This window comes from Aythya marila (genome assembly GCF_965140915.1).
Source record: "Aythya marila genome assembly, chromosome: 5".
Taxonomy (NCBI): domain Eukaryota; kingdom Metazoa; phylum Chordata; class Aves; order Anseriformes; family Anatidae; genus Aythya; species Aythya marila.
In genome coordinates this window covers 5,485,586-5,503,692 of record NC_139046.1, presented here as the reverse complement: position 1 = coordinate 5,503,692, position 18,107 = coordinate 5,485,586, and the positions used below count along the sequence as shown (strand labels likewise).

The following is an 18,107-nucleotide window of genomic DNA, read 5'->3' as shown; positions in this document are numbered from 1 at the left end:
GGGGGAGTCTGCAAACTGGAAAGGCTGAGAAGTGCCACATTACACCGCTGTGGCTACAACACTCGGCTCTCTCAAGCACAACACTGACCATATCACAAACCATCACGATATCACAACTGCTCTCCTGCCAGTTACGGTTTTCACAAGTGCCAAAGCACTGCAGAAATACTCACAGCAGCCATGGAGTTCAGCTGGTCGATATAAAACTCTGGCCAGCTGGTGGCTCCTTTATTTTCTTCCTGGTCCTGCAGAGAGGGGAAAAAAAAGTGAAACAAAGAGAGTGGATTAGAAGAAATGACATTAACATCTCCTGCCCTTCAAAACCAACCACCTGTGAAGATGCCTCGTGCTCTTACCTTAATTTATATCAATATAAGCTACATTTTCTACACTCTGAACTCACCACTGACAGCTCCAGGTACAGGAACATTACCTGATCTACTGAGCTAGCACATTTTATGTGCAAGGTGTTACACCATCTGCCTGGGACTAAGCTCTGCCCCAGTGACAGTGCATCGGTTTGGGAATTTTACACCCAAATTTCTCTTGTATTGAGTCTACAGTGCCCTTGAAGTTTTGGCTGTATGGCCTCGATGACTGTGCTTTGAGGGAAAAAAAAAGAGTTTTTACAAGCTATGAGGGGTAAACAAATGTGATGTGAACAAGGTTCCACTCCTGGGGGAGGGCTGTGACTTACCACCAAGGGAGTCTCTTGGCACAACAGCCAAGAGACCCTAGGGGTTCGTTAGTTGTTAGGAGGGAACATGAACATGGAAATGTCCCCCACTGAAGGACATCCCCCCCCAGCCCAAAATCTATGACAAAGATTGAGGCACAGCCTCCTTTGGTCATCCCAATTTACAACGTCCTGCGTCTGCTGAGACACACAAGTCGTTTTCAAGCTCTCCCATGTTCTTGTAGGACATGACCAGTGGTCCACTGAGCACAGCTCCAAAAAATAACAGTGCATGTCCACAGGTAGTACCCGTATTTTGAAGGAGTAGTTCAAGACCAACCTTATTCCCCGCTGTATTTTCCCAAGATTTATACCAAAAGAAGAAAAAGGATAAAATAATAAATCCACTTCAAGCTGGACCAGGAGAAGCAGCCCCTCCCAAGCTATTAGAAGGAACCTGAGATGTTTGTAGGGGTTGTCCCACACCGCAGCTCCCTGCGAAGGCCAGGGACAAGCCACCCTTCTGCTCCCACGTCTGTGCGTGCAGACTAGCCGTAGTATGGCCGAGTTCTGCAAGTCAAAGGAGCAGAGTCCAAAATATTTACTGTGCTTCAAGAGGCATACATGGGAAATGTTTGTGCATCCAAACTTCCCAAGCGTCAGCTTGCCAAGATGAGAAAAGAGAGGGTCAGCAAGCCCTCAGCGTGGGTGGAACTGGGATGGGGACAAGAGGAGTTCAGGAGCACCCAGGTGGCAGCCTGGCATCTCCCCCCACGTGCCAAGGGCTGAGAAAAGCTGCTTATCCATGCGTCTGGTCAAGTTTAAGGCAAGTGAAAGGACTTTCCTGAGTGAGAAGCCTGTATTTAGACCTCCCTGCCCTCTGCTTTATTAGTCTGGGCTGCTCGCCCCTCCTTCTGCTGCCAAGAACCCAAGTTTTGAATGAAACACTTGATTCACCTTCCCTCGACATTTCTTCTTTTTTTTTTTTTTAAACCTGAATGGGAATCAGCAGGAAATTTTTTTCCGAGATGTTAGAAAAACAACCCAAAAACGTGTCCTACCCACGCCAGTGCCAAACCTAATAAACCTGCAGGAGGTCCCAGCGCCTGCCCCTGTGCCGCTGGGAGGACCGCTAATATCCGTGCCCTGCCACTCGGTTTTTGCTGGCTACGAGACGTTCCCCGGGACCATTCCCAACTCCGAGCCCGCCCCTGGGGGTAGAGGATGGCAGGGAGGGTGCCCTCTGCATCGGTTCTCAGCTGCCTGTGGTTACAGCTTCCCCCGTGGGATTTGGAGAGCAGCACCCGCTGTGTGTCCGCTCTCCCTCACCAAAAGCTGCCCGGGTTTTTGTTGTCCCATGCAGATGGGAGTGCAGGCACCAGGCTAGGGCCACAAAATGTCCCCAGAGCTGCTGCCAGATGCTTTGGGTCAGCCTCCAGCACCCTCTCAGTGGTGGATCCAGCACCGTCTGTGTGCACAGGACATGACAGAGAGCACAGCTGTGTGCCCGAGGCACTTAAAAAAAGGGAAAGGGGCCGGGGATGCTGCAGACCCGGGCACATCTGCCAGCCCCCGCCTCCAAGGCATCCTGCTGTGGGAAGGCTCTGCACCAATCCTGCACAGCCTGTGGGTAAAGCTTTCCATCTTGCCAGCGTTCCCAGTGACTTTTGGAGGCTGGCAAGCAGGCTTTGACCGAGCCTGGTGGAGCTGGAGCACCCACGTGCGCCTTGACCACTGCCCCAGATGGGACCAGCTCCCTGGAGACATCTCTCAGGTCCTCCCCAGCACCCCCATAAGGAGCACCCCGCTCCCACCAGTGCTCCCAGCAGCAGCACTGAGCCTGGGGAAGGGCACGGGGTCCCCACCAGGGCACAGCACCACGGGGTGACCAGCACGGCCCCGGACCTGCTGCAGGGTTGGGGCTGAAAGGAAGCGGCGGAGCGAAAAACACCAAGGTCCCCGGGGGGCGGGGAGGGAGGCTGAACAACAAAATTGGCTAAACTGCTCATTTATAATTAACCTGCTGCATTATAAATATTTCCCTTTGCTCGGCTCCCTCGGGCTCTTGCATTTCCTCCCTGAAACCCCCAATTTAAGGAGCGCTCTCAATTAAGCGCGGCAGAACCTCATTAATTCACAGGAGCAGCCGGGCCGGCTCGTCGGAAGGCAGCTTCCCATGCAGAAGGGGAAAGCACAATAAAGCAGCCAAAGATCAGGGCAGGGGCTTCCTTCAGCTCGCTGCAGGACACTGCTCAGTGGTAATTATTGCGGCTAATGGTCTACAGCACACTGATAAGTGTCTCCGAGCGCAGGCGGTGGCAATAAAGGAGCCTCCTGACAAAGCGAGGAGCCCGGAGGGAAGTGACTCACGCAGCTTTGCTCGGAGCCAGGATGAAGGAGGAAGCTCTGCGGGCACCGAGCTTTGACGGGGTGAATTCACAGAAGTCTTCCCAGCGCCCGGGCTGGGCTTTTTGGGGTGTGCATTTTGCAGCCTGACCTCAGTGAGGGATGCGCCAGCTTCAGCTCGCCAGGAGGGCCCACCATATCCTGCCCTGCGGGAAGTGGGGACACAAAGGTTTCCTAAATTCTTCTCAGCACTAAAGCCCTCTGCTCCCTCTCTCATTGGGAAGCTCAGGAAGGGAAAAGTGATGTGAGCAGGTAGGAAGCCACAGGGGAAGGAAGGCAGCAGCTGGCAGGGACAAGTGTGGCCGGTGTGTTTCCCTTCCTAATGTACAGGTCTGAACGACCTTCAGGGCAGCTCTGTGCATGGCACGGCTAAAAGCAGCCACCTGTGAGCCCAATGGCCTTCGGAGGGGGAAGAAAAAAAGAAAAAAGTTCAGTTCTGCAGGCTGCCAAACACCGCTCTGCATTATAAACCATCACTGCCAGCCTACCAGCTGAGGAAACACTGGGCAAGCCCAAGGCTTGGGAAACCTCCACACACATTCCCTTCCCTTTCTGTCTTCTTAAGAAGCACCAAAACAAGGGGATGATCAGAACCCAACATGCTGGATTAATTTTTTTAGGTGAACCCAAGCCAGAAAACAAGAGCTGGTTCGTGCCAGCCAGCTCCGTGCCAACCCCGGGGAGACAGCTCCGGTGGTCACCTCCTTCTTGGGAGCTGAGCTTGCTGAGCTGGCGTGCTCCAGGAGGACTTCTCACCAGGACAGCCATAACAAAAGGGTTAAGAAACTCTTCCAAAAGGGTCAGGGCCAGACCATCACGATTCTGGGATAAGCGGGCAGCCTCCATCCCCTGTGGAGATCTGCTTGGGAATACAGCTGCTGGGGCTCAGTCCTTCTAGAAACCTTGCTCCTGCTGCAAAAATAGGAACAAGTGCATCCATTTTCAAGCAACTCCCTGATGATGTTTTTATTTTGCACCCGTCTTTCTGTTCTGTACAAGCAGAGCAAGGTGAAGCTCAGGGCCACTGCAGCCCACCCAGCTTCAGCATCCCCAAGGCTAGCCGAGGGCGCTGTGTGAGGAGCAGCCCTGCCAGGGCGAGAAACACGGGTGCTGTTTGCAAGGTCGAAAAAGAAGCAGGCAGCAGCACGGGTGGGTTTGGGATGGCTTTAAGCTGCCAGGTTTGCAGTTTCAACCCAGCGCAGCCCCACCGACACGGATGAGCCCTCGCCAGGTGTGCGCCGGCAGCAGCATCCACGCACCAAAAACTAAATAATGCAGCTAACGCCGCTTCCCCGTGCTCTGCCAAATGCTCGTGGAGCAACCCTGCTAGCCCTGCGGCTGCTGGGAAGGGCTGTCATTTAATACGGTTCTATCAAAGCTGCTATCTCGGGTCCGAACCACCCCGCTGCAGCACAGGCCGTGCTGTTTTCCCGTAACGCTTCCTCTTCCTTCTCCTCTGCGAACGCACACATGCCCTTGTACGTTTTTCCCAGGGTTTAAAAATTATGCTAACAATAAGCAAATATAGCATGACCAGATGCCTTTCATAGTCAGATGGCTCATTGTTTAAAAAGCTTCACTTTAAAATCCAAAAAGATTGCTAACAGATGCAGTTTTTGGCTGGAGACGGTGAAAAACCTCGCCTGAACAAAAGTGTGTTGTGATTGGAACTAAAAAGGGAATTACCTTTAAAGATAAAAACTATAAACATTTCCTATTGAGAACTACCCCCAGCCATGTAGACAGCCTGGTTTCTCCGCTGTTTGGTGGGAAGGGGAGAAGTGTCAGCCAGCCTTACACCCGAAATGATGTTTCAACCTGCCGCGGCCACGCTGCGGGCTGCAGCGGGGCTGGGAAACGCTGCTCCTGCAACCCAGGTGGCTGAGCGGGGCGAAACGCCAGGCTATTTATACCCCTTCCCCTGGTGGGCCACCTCTGTCAGATTCTGCTTAGCTCCGTTGCTGCAGAAAAACATGAATAAAGGGAGAAAAAAAATGGGTTTAAACGAAGGAAATGGATATCAACGCAAGCCCCGCCGCGGGACAAAGATGCACGTGGAGGGGCGAGCTGGAAAGCGGAGCTCTCCGGAGGGACGGGTGGAAGGCACAGTCAGACAGGAAAGAGGCCATCTGGCTGGGAAAAAACAGTATCATTGGAGAGTCATCACTCACTTCCCTATTTATCATGCGTTTTCCCCTTTCTTCCTGCAAGCACACCGGTGCTGCCTCGTCCCAACGCAGAGGGTCCCCGATGCTGCCTCTGACACCTGAGAAAATTCTCGATGTGACGCTGACTTTGGCTTGCCACGGGGGCTTGCCAGCTTCCTGCAGGAGAGAGCTACGCGCCCAGCTAAGGGGTTTTCAGCACGGGCTTAAAGAATGTGGCATCGTTTGTCATCTCCGCGGGTCATTCGTCATCCCTGCACAACCTCTGCTGGGTTTTACAGATGTTCCACGTGAGCAGAGAGCTTTTCATCGAAAGGAAGGGGGGCAGAGCCAGACCCCGTATGTATTTTACCTGATTTTAGCTATCAATCCCTTCCCCGCAGTTATTTATGATGACTTTCTGCCTGAATACCCCCGGATCTATTTTTATTTTCAAAATCACCCTGTGAGCTGCCCCAACAGCACGGTTACATGCTGGGGCTGGCAGGAGCCAACCCTCCTGCATTGAAGGGGTGCTGCAGCATAAGCGCTAGGTGTTATTTATTATCTCCTTTTAGAGCTTCATCTCTGTTTAAGAAAGGCCATCCCGAGTCCCCTTCGTTTCCAAACCACTTCAAACCCGCAGCCAAAGCCACGCCAAACCTGGAAACCCTCCGGCTTCCTCCCTGCGCTTCCGAGCAATATCCTCTCCCGGAGGGCAGGAGCAGCAGGGAATAAAATGCTTCAGGATGAGGCACGGAGCGAGTCATCCTCCAGAAATACCACTTCTAAAAGCAGATCTTACCCTGCTGCTAATGCCCCTCCACTTTTGCATCTTCTTGCTTGATTTCAGTCAAACAGGAGGCTGACAACCTCAAAGAAGGTTTTTCCAACAGGCTTTAAATCCCCCTCCAGGTCTGAGTGCAGCACGGCTGCTGGATTTAAAGGAGGAGACCTGCCCGGGTCGCTGCCTCCTGAGTGCCCAGCCTCCATCTCAAGGTGCTTTTTCTCTCTGCCCCCAAGGACAGGACCTCGGGCAATTTATCTAGGGCAGCCCTCAGCTCCAAGCAGGGCCAGGGCTGTGCTCCTTGCCAGGACAACCCAGCACAGCAATGTCTCGTTCTGGCCAGCTCTTAGCAAATTTTGCCTCCCAGGAGAATGCAGAAAAATGGGTAAGAATTGGGATGTGCCCTGTGGAGCAGACCTCAGTAAGGCTGCTGATGCTGGTGGTGCTGGGCACAGGGCATCTGTCTCCCCGGGCCAGGGCACGCCAGGACCTCCTGCAGCATCGCCTCTGCTCCGAGATGTGCCAAGGAAACTCCTTCCACAACAGATGATTAAAAAGGGGACAAGCAGGCTGCCCTAAGGATAACTCTCCCCCTCTCTTTAGGAGGATGGGGACAAAGGTTTTGTAGGATGAACATGGAGAAAAAGTGTTGGCATCATGGACTGTAGCCACAACATCAGATATTTTGGAGCAGCTGCAGCTGGGAGCGCTGCAATCAGCAGGGAAACTGGAAAAAGAAAAAGCTAAAAATGAAGATTGCCCCAACCTGGGACTTTCTGACTCAAAGTCTGACTGAGGTCTTTCAACTCTTAACAGCTTCCTTCGAATGGGAGCCAAGATTGGCAGCAGAGGAAAGAGCAAAATCTGCTCAGAGGAAAATTCTGGACCCTTTGCAACTCACACAACTGCCTACGACTGATGTCAGCCTTCGCCGGCTCCCCCAGGACCCACCGGCCGAAACGAGGGCTTACAAGTTCTCATGTAGTTCAAAAACTGACTTGCTATTAACCACGGACAGGCCAAAATAGTTTGGCGTATCCCGAATTTCCTACAGCACAGCTGCTGAGGCAGCAGCCGAGGCAGCGAGGCAGGAGCCCAGCCTTATCTCCTGCTCCGCAATTAGTCCAGCCCCTCGGTGCCAGATGTTGCAGGCTGCCCCGCACGTGGTTTGTCCTTGGAAAAACAAAGAGGTAGACAGGTAGGATTTCCCTAAGCTGCTACGACAGTCACAAATGTTCCTGTCGTCCTCTCTCCACGTCCATCACGTGGGAGCACGACTGCCTGGAGCTTGCCCCACACAGGGAATCGTTCTACCAAGCACCTGGCTCCCCACGCTCCCCACCTGCTGAGCCGCTGCTGGTAGGGTTTTGCTCATTTTTAATTAAAAAGCAGGACAAAAGCATTCGTCTCTCCTGCCAACCAGCCACCCGGCACATCTGCACGAGCCCTGCGGCTTGCCCAGATGGTTTCGTGGCCGAGGACCATGAACAGCAGAGCAGCAGCCAGGAGCTGGGCTTGCAGGAGCGCGAGATGCAAGGACTTTGGAGGACGACACGGGGCACTTCTGCAGCTCCTTCCTTCAAATCCACCAGGGAGCGATGACTTTCCCCATTTTAAAAAGCCTTGCAGTGCCTGTGTGAGCACAAATAGGTGCTGGAATGGGAAAGGGGGAATATCAGCCCCATCTAAACCCTACCCTGGGAGATTAGATAGCACGTCATCTCCCCACACAGTAACAATTACATGGCTCTGCTTGATTTAATTTCCCATTGTCTCCGCTTATTTAGACACACTGGAGTACGGCCACGCTTATCCTAGAGGCAGCGACAAGCGAGCAGCTTCTGCCCGTGTTCTCCTGGATGAAGAGCAGTGCCTGTAATTTGTTAACATCTCTTCGCCCCTCCAGTCTAAATCTCGGACACGCCAGGCCTCTGTACAACAATAATACATGGATTTCGGGGGCATTTATGAGAGGCTTAAAACTTAATCCTACATGAGCAAGGTAAGCCTGCTCTTGGCCTGAAATGAGGCTGGAAAATCTGGCGCCATTGCTAGAGCAGGGGAAAACAGGCATTAATAGCAGCAATCTGAGTGCCATCTGAGTGGGGCCAGGACACCGGGAGCAATTCAGAGCCAACTTCTGCAGCAAGGTGGGAAGCGTACGGGATGCAGCAGCAGCAGCTCTGGGAATGGCTGGCATTTCCCCCCATTGACAGAGATGCTGCTGCGAAGCTGAACTCCTGGCACTGCTTTGCCCTGGGTGTGCTTTGATACTAAATTCGGCTTCCAAAATTTAGTATTTTTGCCCCATTTCTCCCCATTGCCATAAGACCTGCAGGACCTCTCTGCTTTGGGCAACATGAGGAAGGAAATGAATCCCAATACAGTCAGATGGGTTGGAAGTGGTTCTTCCAACCCCCAGGGCATGCATTTCTTTGCAAAGATACAGAGCAAAAATCTTTGGTTTACTGGGAAAAAAGCTGCTGGGGTACAGAAAGCCCAGGCCTTGAGTGAACACAGAGCTTGCAGGGGACAGCCCGTTCCCAGTTTGGGAAATTGGGGAAATTGAAGGCAAACTGAGTGCCTCACAGGGATCCAGAGCACAGCCAGGAGGGCTTGTGAGGAAGGGCTCTGCATTTTGGAGACATGGATCTAACGACCTTGCTGGCCACCACCACAACCCCAGGACCAGCCAAGGGAACAGATGCATTTCTGTGATGCCCCAAATACCACTTTGCAAACCCAGAGAGAGCTGCTTCTCCTTTCACATCTCCTCCCTCCTGATACAGGTAAGAAAAGCGCTCAGCCCCGCTGGCAAGCAGACATGTCTCTTACTTTTTTCTTGCTGCAGTAGATCTGCCACTTCTTCTCCGCTGGCAGCGCAAACATAGCTTCTCTGTGCTTGTCCGTGAGGTCAAGTTCATCCTGGAAAGGGGAAAAAAAAAGAGCACAAAAGAAGCAATGTGAGTGCACAGCCCAGAGATCACCCAGACACAACCCCCCAGGGAACTGATGTCCCAGCTCATCGCCCTGCACCTATCGATTTGCCGGGTCAATGATGCTAATTATCATCTTGCAATTGCTGACCTCTCCATGACTCTCAGGCAACAGCCGGCTGCCGGGAGGACGGGGCTGCAAACCTCTGCCTCACCCCTCCCAGACGTCACCTAAATTACTTGTTAAGGCAGCAAGCCTTTCAGAAAGGACCCTCGCGACGCCGAGCGCCCCATACACTACATCTGAAGCTCCAGGAGGCTTGCCCAAGCTTGCTGGGCTCGAGGGCTTTTTTTTTTTGGCTTTTGGTTTGTTTGCTAATAATTTTTAAAAGCTCCTAATATCTACAGTTCATAAAGATACTGCTCGGCGGAGGTAAAGCCGTCTACTGATTGAGGCCTTCACGGGTTTATTTGATTTCATTTTAAAGGACACATCCGTCGAGGTCTCTGTCAGCAGCGTGTCCTCCGCTGGGATGCCCGAGTATTATCAAAGCCTTGCTGCTTCCTGGTGCTAGATGTAGGTCAAAGCTTTTAACAGGGAAGGAACTAAATAAAGCATTCAGGCAGGGCTGTGAGACTCGTTTCTAAAGCCAACATTGATCCTCCAGCCATGGATGTCTCTATAAACCACCCCTGTCGATGACAAGCCTTTTGCTGGAGGGGTGCTGGTGCAGTGCGGGGAGTGCTGGAGATGCTGCAGACGGTCACAGGAGAGCTCTGCCGTGGCCTCCAGCCAAATCCCAGTCAGTGGACTTAATTGAGAGGCTCCCCATTAAAAATTACACACTTAATTCTAGCAACTAAAAAAAAAAAAGGAAAAAAGAAACCACATGGAGACTCATTAATTTTTTCCTGCCTGAATAATAGTGCTTATGAATTAGAGCAATTATGTTCACACAAAGGTCTGCGTGCTGGTAGCCCCTGGTACCCCAACCAAAGGTAAAAGCCCCTCTTGGCGAAGGCTGAACAAGATGCTCATGGGGAGACACGGTCCCTGTGTGAGCAAGCCCACAGGCCATGGAGAAATTCAGCTGATCTAATTAAAACTCATGTTGCATCCAGCATCCATGGAAGGGAGCCTTCAGCTACCTCGTAGCCCAAACCAACACAGCGCACCGCGACAAAGCCCTCGGCATCTCGGAGAGGACCTCACCTATATATCCACTGCAGGTAGTGACTTCACTTCCCGATGAAATTACTCCTTACAAAAAAGGAGCTTTTTTGGTTATGTACATGTGGAGGAGCTTCACTTCTTCCTTGGCTTTCCCCTCCCCATGTTGACTGACCTTTCAAACTGATGTGCAAGCAGGCATCCTGCCGAGCACGGCCGATGCTCGTGGAGCTCTGGAAGCAGGCTTGCGAGGTGACCTTACATGGGAAATACCCAGCTGCGATTCGGCCTCTTCAAACTTTGGAAAAGGGCATTTGGGCACGTGAGAGGGGATGAGGGATCCGTGCCGGATACCCACCTCCGCGGTGAGGGTCACCCCAGGCAGCTTCCCTGCCACCCGAACCTTGGAGGCACATCTGTGCCGAGGTTCTTAGAAAAACATTTATTGAAACTTGTAAAATACCCAAACCCTAAAAATAAGACTTGTACAAACACGAAGATTTATTAACCAAGAAAAAATATAAACCGAGCTGAAGCCTCAGCAGGAGTAAGAAAGAATACAGTGGAAGAACGCGTTGGGTGCTGGTGTATGACAGCGTGCAAACAAATCCAAAAAAGGTGCAGAAATCCTGCTAAGCCTCACACAGCTTGTTTCACTGTGCCCCAGCTCTGACATGTTCAGTCATCACAGCCCTTCATCACTCAGAAACACCTACCTAATGATATCTTGCAGGATGCTTGGGAGAGGTGTTTAAATAAATAAGACGTGGCAACCGGTGAATACAAGGATCCTCCTAATCAAACAGTGACTAACCACTGTCATTCTGAGCTGTAACAGCGACTGAACCGTGAAAAATCGGCTCTTTGCTGTTACGACATGCATGGGAATTCCTGCACTCACCTCCAGCCTTGTAGGGCTTGAAGCACCACGTGTGCTCGTGGGTGAGTATCTCAGTACGCCCCGGCCCCGAGCAGGCTGCTCAGAAACTGTCCTTCAGACTCCAAAAGATCAGCAGAGGATAGGAAAACCAACCATTTTCCAGTCGTTCACAGACAACCGGACCAATGCTGGTCTAAGTCTTTTTGCAATCGCACCGCAGAGTCGTAACACGGCAGAGAAGCCGTGCACGACCTCAAACCCATATGCACCTTCAATTAAAAATCATGAACTCAATAATTAGGTGATTCCAACTGGCAGTTAATTTTATAGGCCATTTGCAAGCCAGGCACTCCTGCTACAGCACACGAAGCTGGTGGCTGTCGAAGAAGACAACCCCGAGGTCGGTGTCCATCCCTACCCACCATGTACCCACCTCCCTCACCCCTCAATCCAGCTTCGCCTTCACAGCTCTGCCCCTTTGCACCTGGCCATCTCCCGCGTCCAGAGCTGCCAACTTTGCTGTTTTAAATATTCTTTTGGAATCAGGTCAAAGGCACGTAAAATAACAGCCTCGTTTTGCCACTAAAAGGAAGTCTCTGCCCAGGGTGTTTTTACTGGAAAGAGATACGCTGCTCTTAAATATTTATCCCGTACAGTTAAACTCTTAACCTTTAGATCAGGAAACTTGTTTCCACATTAAATCTTCATTTGAATATGATTTAAAAAAAAAAAAACTCATAGGGGAGATTTGACTGAGTTTATGTGCTGTTTCTGGGAGGTAAAATACATCCGTGCCGCTTGCTTTGCTGACAGCTCATGGCTCCCTGCTCAAGCCAAGGGCAACAACAAATGAACATGAACAACAAGCATCTAGTGGAGGCAATTCCATGCTGCTCTCCTAAAGCTACCTGAGATACTGGTGGTTTAGCCCAGCAAGCTGCGAGCAGGATCCCACAGGCTGAATTGAAGTTTTCATCCCACCTTTACCCTGGAGGATGTAAAGCGGTGCTCAGGAGAGAGGTGCCCATGGTCCTGGCATCCCCGAGCCAGCACGAGGAGCCCAAGGAACAGGGATGCACGTGAGGATGAAAGGACCAGGGCTGCTGAGCAAACCCCAAAAAAGAGTCCTGCTGAGTGGCGCAGGAAGAAGACCACCAGGCAGCTCCTCCAAGCAGGTGCTCCCTTGGATGTCTCCCTAGTGGGAGCTTGCCAAGAAAAGAAGTCAAATCCCAGCCCGTTCCAGCAGTGACAGCATCGAGCAGGCACGGTGTCTTGTGTGCAAGTCAGAGAAGGCTCAGAGAAACCTGGAAAGCTGGAGGAAAGCCTTGAGCCTGAGCTCACTGTAAAGAGAGCTGTGAGGTTTCAGGCTGGCTGAGGTGGTGGTCATCCACTCCAACGCCTTGCTCAGGCAGGGCCAGAAAGAGCTGCTGCCCAGGACCACGTCCAGGTGGTTTTTGAGTATCTCCAAGGGGGGAGACCCTGCAGCCTCTCTGGTTTGCAGTCAGTGCCGTCTCTGACCACCTCGTAAATGCAAACCCAGATCAAAGAGAAAAGGGAGGCGCTGCGGCTGAACCAAGTGATTGATCCTCCGAGCAGAGAGGGCATCAAAGTCCAGCCCCAGGCTGCGGCAGACACTCGTGCCACGGTGGAAATTGTAATGAGCATCCTCTGTGGCTGGGAGCCACCGGACTTTCACTGGGGAAGTGGCAGGAAGCGAGGAGCTGGCTGGGGCTGCTGGCTCCATAGCACGGGGTCAGAGGGGAGAGCAGCAGGGTGAAACAGCTTTAGGAAAGGGTCAGGCTGGAGCACAGGGGTTTGTAAAGGGCAGTTTGAACTCTAAAGTTAGGCAGGACAGCCCAGGCGTGAAATTGCAGAGCTGGAGCCTGAAGTCTGAGTTTCTCCCCTTTGTTATTTCCCTACTCCACGGGGTGGGAGAGATGGGACACGACGCTGGGTGCTGCATCAGAGAGGACAAGCAGGTGGGGTGCTGCAAATCTCTGACTTCAGAAACAAGCCCCAGGATGAGCTCCCACAGCTGAGCCAGCCCAAACACTGCCCACCCCAGTGCGATTGACGCAGGGTTTTCCCCACAGATTCCCTGGTCCAAAAACCTCTGCCAATAGTGAAGTGCAGAGATCAAATAAGGGACAGTTCACTAGGCAAGAGTTGGCACTCCCATAATATTTCAGAGGTGGTAGGAAAAAGGATGAAAAATTTATTAGCCTGATGTACTTTCTGGCTTGTACAGCTGCAATACTTAGAGGAGGCAGGGGAGAAAGGGTGTTGTTCATTGTCATAATTGAAATAAAAAATCATGCAAAGGCTGCTGGCTTATTTTGGGTTCATATATACATATCTGCATGTGCACATACATATGTATATATGCACATACAGAAAGACATCACAATAAATTAACAACATAACAGAAAGGAAGTGAATTAACTCCTGAGGGATAGATGTACAGGGTTTGGAAGCTCCTGTGTGAGGCTGCAAGGACACCAGTGGGACTACAGCACGCAGCCAAGCTCTCCTGCATCCTCAAGCAAATACAGGGAGATCCATGACTGCTCAAAAACCAACCACCCAAAACTAAAACAAAAACAATAAATAAATAAATAAAGACGGAGAAAGAAAGAAACAAGTGGGAACTTTCTGGCAACATTTGGCACTAACTGGTACAGCACGAGAATTAAAAATAAATAAAGCGCCTGTTGAAGTCTGCATCAGCTTCCTTTCTCAGGGGTCATAATCTCCTTTTCACTCTCTTCCAGGCATTCTTCTCCAAGTTCATCAATGTGATTTATCCAAGAATGTTGCAGTGTCAAGGGAAACAGCAATCAGCATTTTTCCTCCCGTCCCTCATCTAATCTTCTTCCGCTGAGCGAACGCGCCGCCTCGCAGGGAGGCTGCTGCACTCATGCTGGCGGTCCTGGCTGTGATTTATACTGGCGTGCAGAAAGCCTCGGCCAGATAATCCATCCTATTTATCTCAGTATTTTCTTTTTAAGCTGTTTTCTTCAAGGAACAGACCTACTCATCGGTGGCCACTACGGCGTGACTGCATGCAAACACGTAACCACCTTCAAAGGCAGCCTGAAGGTAATGCACCCAGCAGCACCGCTAACGATATTTAGACAGCTACAATTCTCAAGCCAGGCAGATTTAGCTCAGCTGTTTATTTAAAACAGGGAGCTATTTCCTTTTTAGTATTCCGAATAAGAACACCTCCTCTCTAGCATACATCTTTCCATCCGCAGTGCCCTGAGAACATAAAAGCAACCCTCCCGACAAGCTGACCCCAGCCAGTGTCATCGCTGTACATTTTCAATTTATTCGTGCCAGCCTGCAGCAGGAACTACAGCCCGCGACCAAAACCCAGCTATTTGTATTTAGTAATGAATAAGCATAACGGTTAGAAGATTCGTATTAATTTTGCCTTTATCATTTAATGAATTTTTTGAAGAAAGGAAATTGCCTACAGCAAGGCAATGAGCAGCAGCAACAAGGAATAACGTCTTCAAAGCCCTTGCAGCCAGTCGGCCTCCTCCCTCATTTAATTTTTATTTCTTTTTTATTAGAAAGGACAGGCTGCAATCCATCCTGCTTTGCAGCTTTCAGTTATTGACCTAAACACATTGGGCAGACGTAAATAAAATATGTATTCCTTTCTTCTCCAGCAGGGAAGATTATGGCCGTCGATATCTGATTTAGCTCCTCAATAAGCTCCAGCTGCGGCTGGCTCACACTCCCATCAGTTCAAACACCTACCTGAGGCAGACAGCACGTACTGCTTTAATGCTACTTCATTTCATTTGTTATTTTAATTATCTAAACTAAGTTTAGATTTTAAGGGTGTTCATATTCCAATGCTAATGTGTTTTAAAAGAGAAATACCTACTTAGATCTCTCAACCTTTTTATTTTTGTTGTTGTTGTGATGTATAACTGCACACATACATAATTTGTTATTTATCGAGCTCAGCCTCCTACGACCTTTTCACTGACATCATCTGGAAAACCTTTCTCCCATTTTAATTAAACACTTCTACATCTTGAATTATTGCACAAAGCACTCTACAAGCGAGGACTGTGTTGATCTAAGCAGTTTTACCCAGACAGGCGAGCACTCTCAGATCTAAAGCCCTGCAGGTGGATTGCCAGAGCGCTTTTTCCACACAATTGGACAGAAGCCGTGAAAACAACAAAATAAGATGTATTGGCCCATTATTTGTTACTGTGATCACTACGATGGATTAAATTGAAGTCAGCCTCAGCTGAGCATGACTGCCCTTCGGTGAGTGCACCTGATACTGTAATAAAGCCTGGTGTTGGCATATAAATAACAGGAGGTTTTCAGATGTACATTTCCCACCTATTTATGGACGCAAAGCAGCAGCTCCCTTTTCAATCAATTTTTAGATATCACCTCCATTGTTGAAATCTGTGAGAGCTACTGAAGTCAGGAGTCAAGCCAATGGGCCAAGTGTCACTTCAGATGTCCCCTGCCCGAAACGGATGCTTACCTACGAGTGCTGTGCATGGTTGGTCTGGGGATAAACCACTCCAGGGTTTCCTCAGCACTAGGAAGGGCATTGAAAAGGGCCTTGGTTACCTATTGCTTGGATATATATATCTATGTGCACATACACACATGTATATACATATGTATGAGGTAGATCTGCCCCCAGCAGCCAGGTTCAGACACTCAGCAGCTGCCCTAGATCCCAGTCTCCCCAGTTGCTGGCACTGGGATATATGAGTTCCTGCCTGCCACTGAGCCCCTTTGCTCCTCTGAGCCTGTGCAAATAAACCCGTGATGGGCTGGTGGCCCCTGTCACAGACCTGGGAGTTATCTGGGCTCCCACCACTGTCCCTCAGAGCTCCTCTGGGGGTGTGCAGATGAGCTTTAGCATACAACCTAACAAGCCAAGCCTGGGATGCTTTTCATAGGAAAGTAACGTTGTCCCTCCGCTTCATATTGGTGATGTGCTATTCATCCTCCCTGCAAAGCTTTGTTTGCAAGAAACCAAACAGAAAAGCAGCTGATAAAACCACTCAGTTTTAGGAGTTTTCAGCGAAGCTAATCCCCTCGAATAGAGGTACTGGTTCATGTGCTAGAGTAGACGGGATTCAGGGCTGCCAGGCACACAGGCAGGACCCTGCAGGCAACACGGGGCTGCTCAAAGCCTCGGAGGCACAACCTGACCTTGGCCATGGCTCTGCACCAAGGAAGGCACAGACCCTGCTTTTGGCAGATACTGCATCGGCACGGACAGCTTTTCTACCCATCTGCAAGCAGATATGGGGCAGGAACAGGCTCTTTCCAGTGGGAATGCTTCCCACGGAGGTTAGCAATGAAGCAAAATCCACGTGGAGTTCAAACCTGCCTGTAATTCCTGCAACACCATTCAGCAACAACACAATTGGGACAAGCAGAATGTGGCAGGTGCCACCAGGCTGGCACCTCTGGGGTGACTCCTACCAGGAATGCTTGGAGCTAGCTCAAACCAAAACCCAAAATGCCCCAATTAATGCCACTGAAGCGTTACCAAATGAGCTATCCAGGCCTCTCCCAGTGATGTGGCCTCCACTTTTATGAAGTGCAAAGTGGAAAGCACTTAGCAGGTAGACCATATATTTTTCCACTTTAGCCGTGCTTCTCATCGAGACAAAGGGTTTTCTTATTTGCTCTCTGCCTTTAGCTGGGGCTCACAATGTGCTGTAACACGGCTCCTTCATAAAGTTACTGCTCGGGAACAGTGCGGCCTTTAGGGCCAGGCGAGCCCCCACGCTGGTTGTAGCTGTAACAGATCTTGCAATTACATGAACGCTTCGGCTGAAACACAGCGCTCCTCGGTGAATTATTTTATTCAAGTCTGTAGGACATGCGTGGGCAGAAAATCCCTATTTGCTTGCCGTGCGACGTCTGTAGCAGACGCTCACCTGCCAAAACACAGGTTCGAGGGATAACACATGAAGGCGTAACGCCATGAGGCGCTGAGAGCAAACAGGGCGGCTGAGGGGACAGCAGGCGGCCTGGGGAGGCCCCGGTGGCCCAGCCTGCTCCTTCCTGACTGAAGGGATGACCGAATTGCTTGGTTTTCTTTGAAGGGATGACCAAATTGCTTGGTTTTCCTCCTAACAGGGGATTCATGTGCTGGAGGGAGCTTCTGGGTGAAGGAATTGGGGTAGGGTTAGGAGGTTAGGGTTAGGTGGCCGGTGCTGTGGCCAGCTCTGGGTGGGCTCTGCAGGAAGGGAAAATGTTGTCCAGGACACAAGGGCTGTTGCAGTCCTATCTCTTCTGGGTTTGCTGTGGGGATACAGTGGAAGATGGCTTCAGCACTGCTCAGTGGTTCTCAAAATCCCAAAGTCCCTAACAGTGCAAAAAGACCAGGCAGCAAAACAGGACAGCTGACCTGCAAGCGTGAAATGCGGAGCCCTGCTTTGCTGCTGATCCCTCAGCTGTTCCTTAAAAGCCGTGTTGTTTTGCGAGGCCAAAAACCTCATGCATTCTCCTTACTCGATTAGAAACCGGGGGAAAAGCACATTACTGAAGTTCCTAAGTAAAACCTAGTGATGAATTCCCTCCTGGGCACCGCTACCACCACACCACAAGTGCTCAGGCTGATCACAGCACCCCTTAACCCTGTGGCAGCTCAGCACCCATGGGGGTGGCTGGGCTGTTCCTGGCACCCACTGCTCACCCCAAACACTTGTGGCACCACGCCAAGCTCAGGTGGCCGGGCAGTGCCAGAGGAGATGGGCCAGGCCTGGCCTGATCTTCTCCCACTGCTCCTGAAGGGCCTTCTTTATGGGACAAGGGGTGAGAGCATGCATCTGGTTCCTGATGCTTTCAAAAGAACTTCAGGCAGGAGTAGACGTTACCAAAAATGAAAATAAAAAATAAGGAAAAGGCGGTTTTGAAAAAGCACAGTCTGCAAAGGCTAGAAGGGAAGGCAGCTCACTTGTGAAAGTGTTTTACCTCCACGGCTATTTCTGTTTGATTTGTACTTACAGGCTCGAACAGGCGCTGTTTGTCAAGCCGTACAAGAGCCCAGGTTCAGACAAAAAGAACATACACCTGTTCCAGTCAAAGAAGCAATAAAAC

General features: G+C 50.8%; 1 protein-coding gene across 1 annotated transcript in view; it reads right to left on the bottom strand.

The window, feature by feature from the left end:
* The window catches only part of DAAM1 (dishevelled associated activator of morphogenesis 1), an 82,878-nt gene that overhangs the window by 26,977 nt on the left and 37,794 nt on the right, over positions 1-18,107 (bottom strand). The window contains exons 4-5 of the mRNA XM_082762155.1: positions 8,849-8,938; positions 174-245 (exon numbers count right to left, since the gene is read on the bottom strand). Of these exons, the coding sequence (XP_082618281.1) occupies positions 174-245; positions 8,849-8,938 (162 nt within the window). The remainder of the gene's footprint in view (positions 1-173; positions 246-8,848; positions 8,939-18,107) is intronic.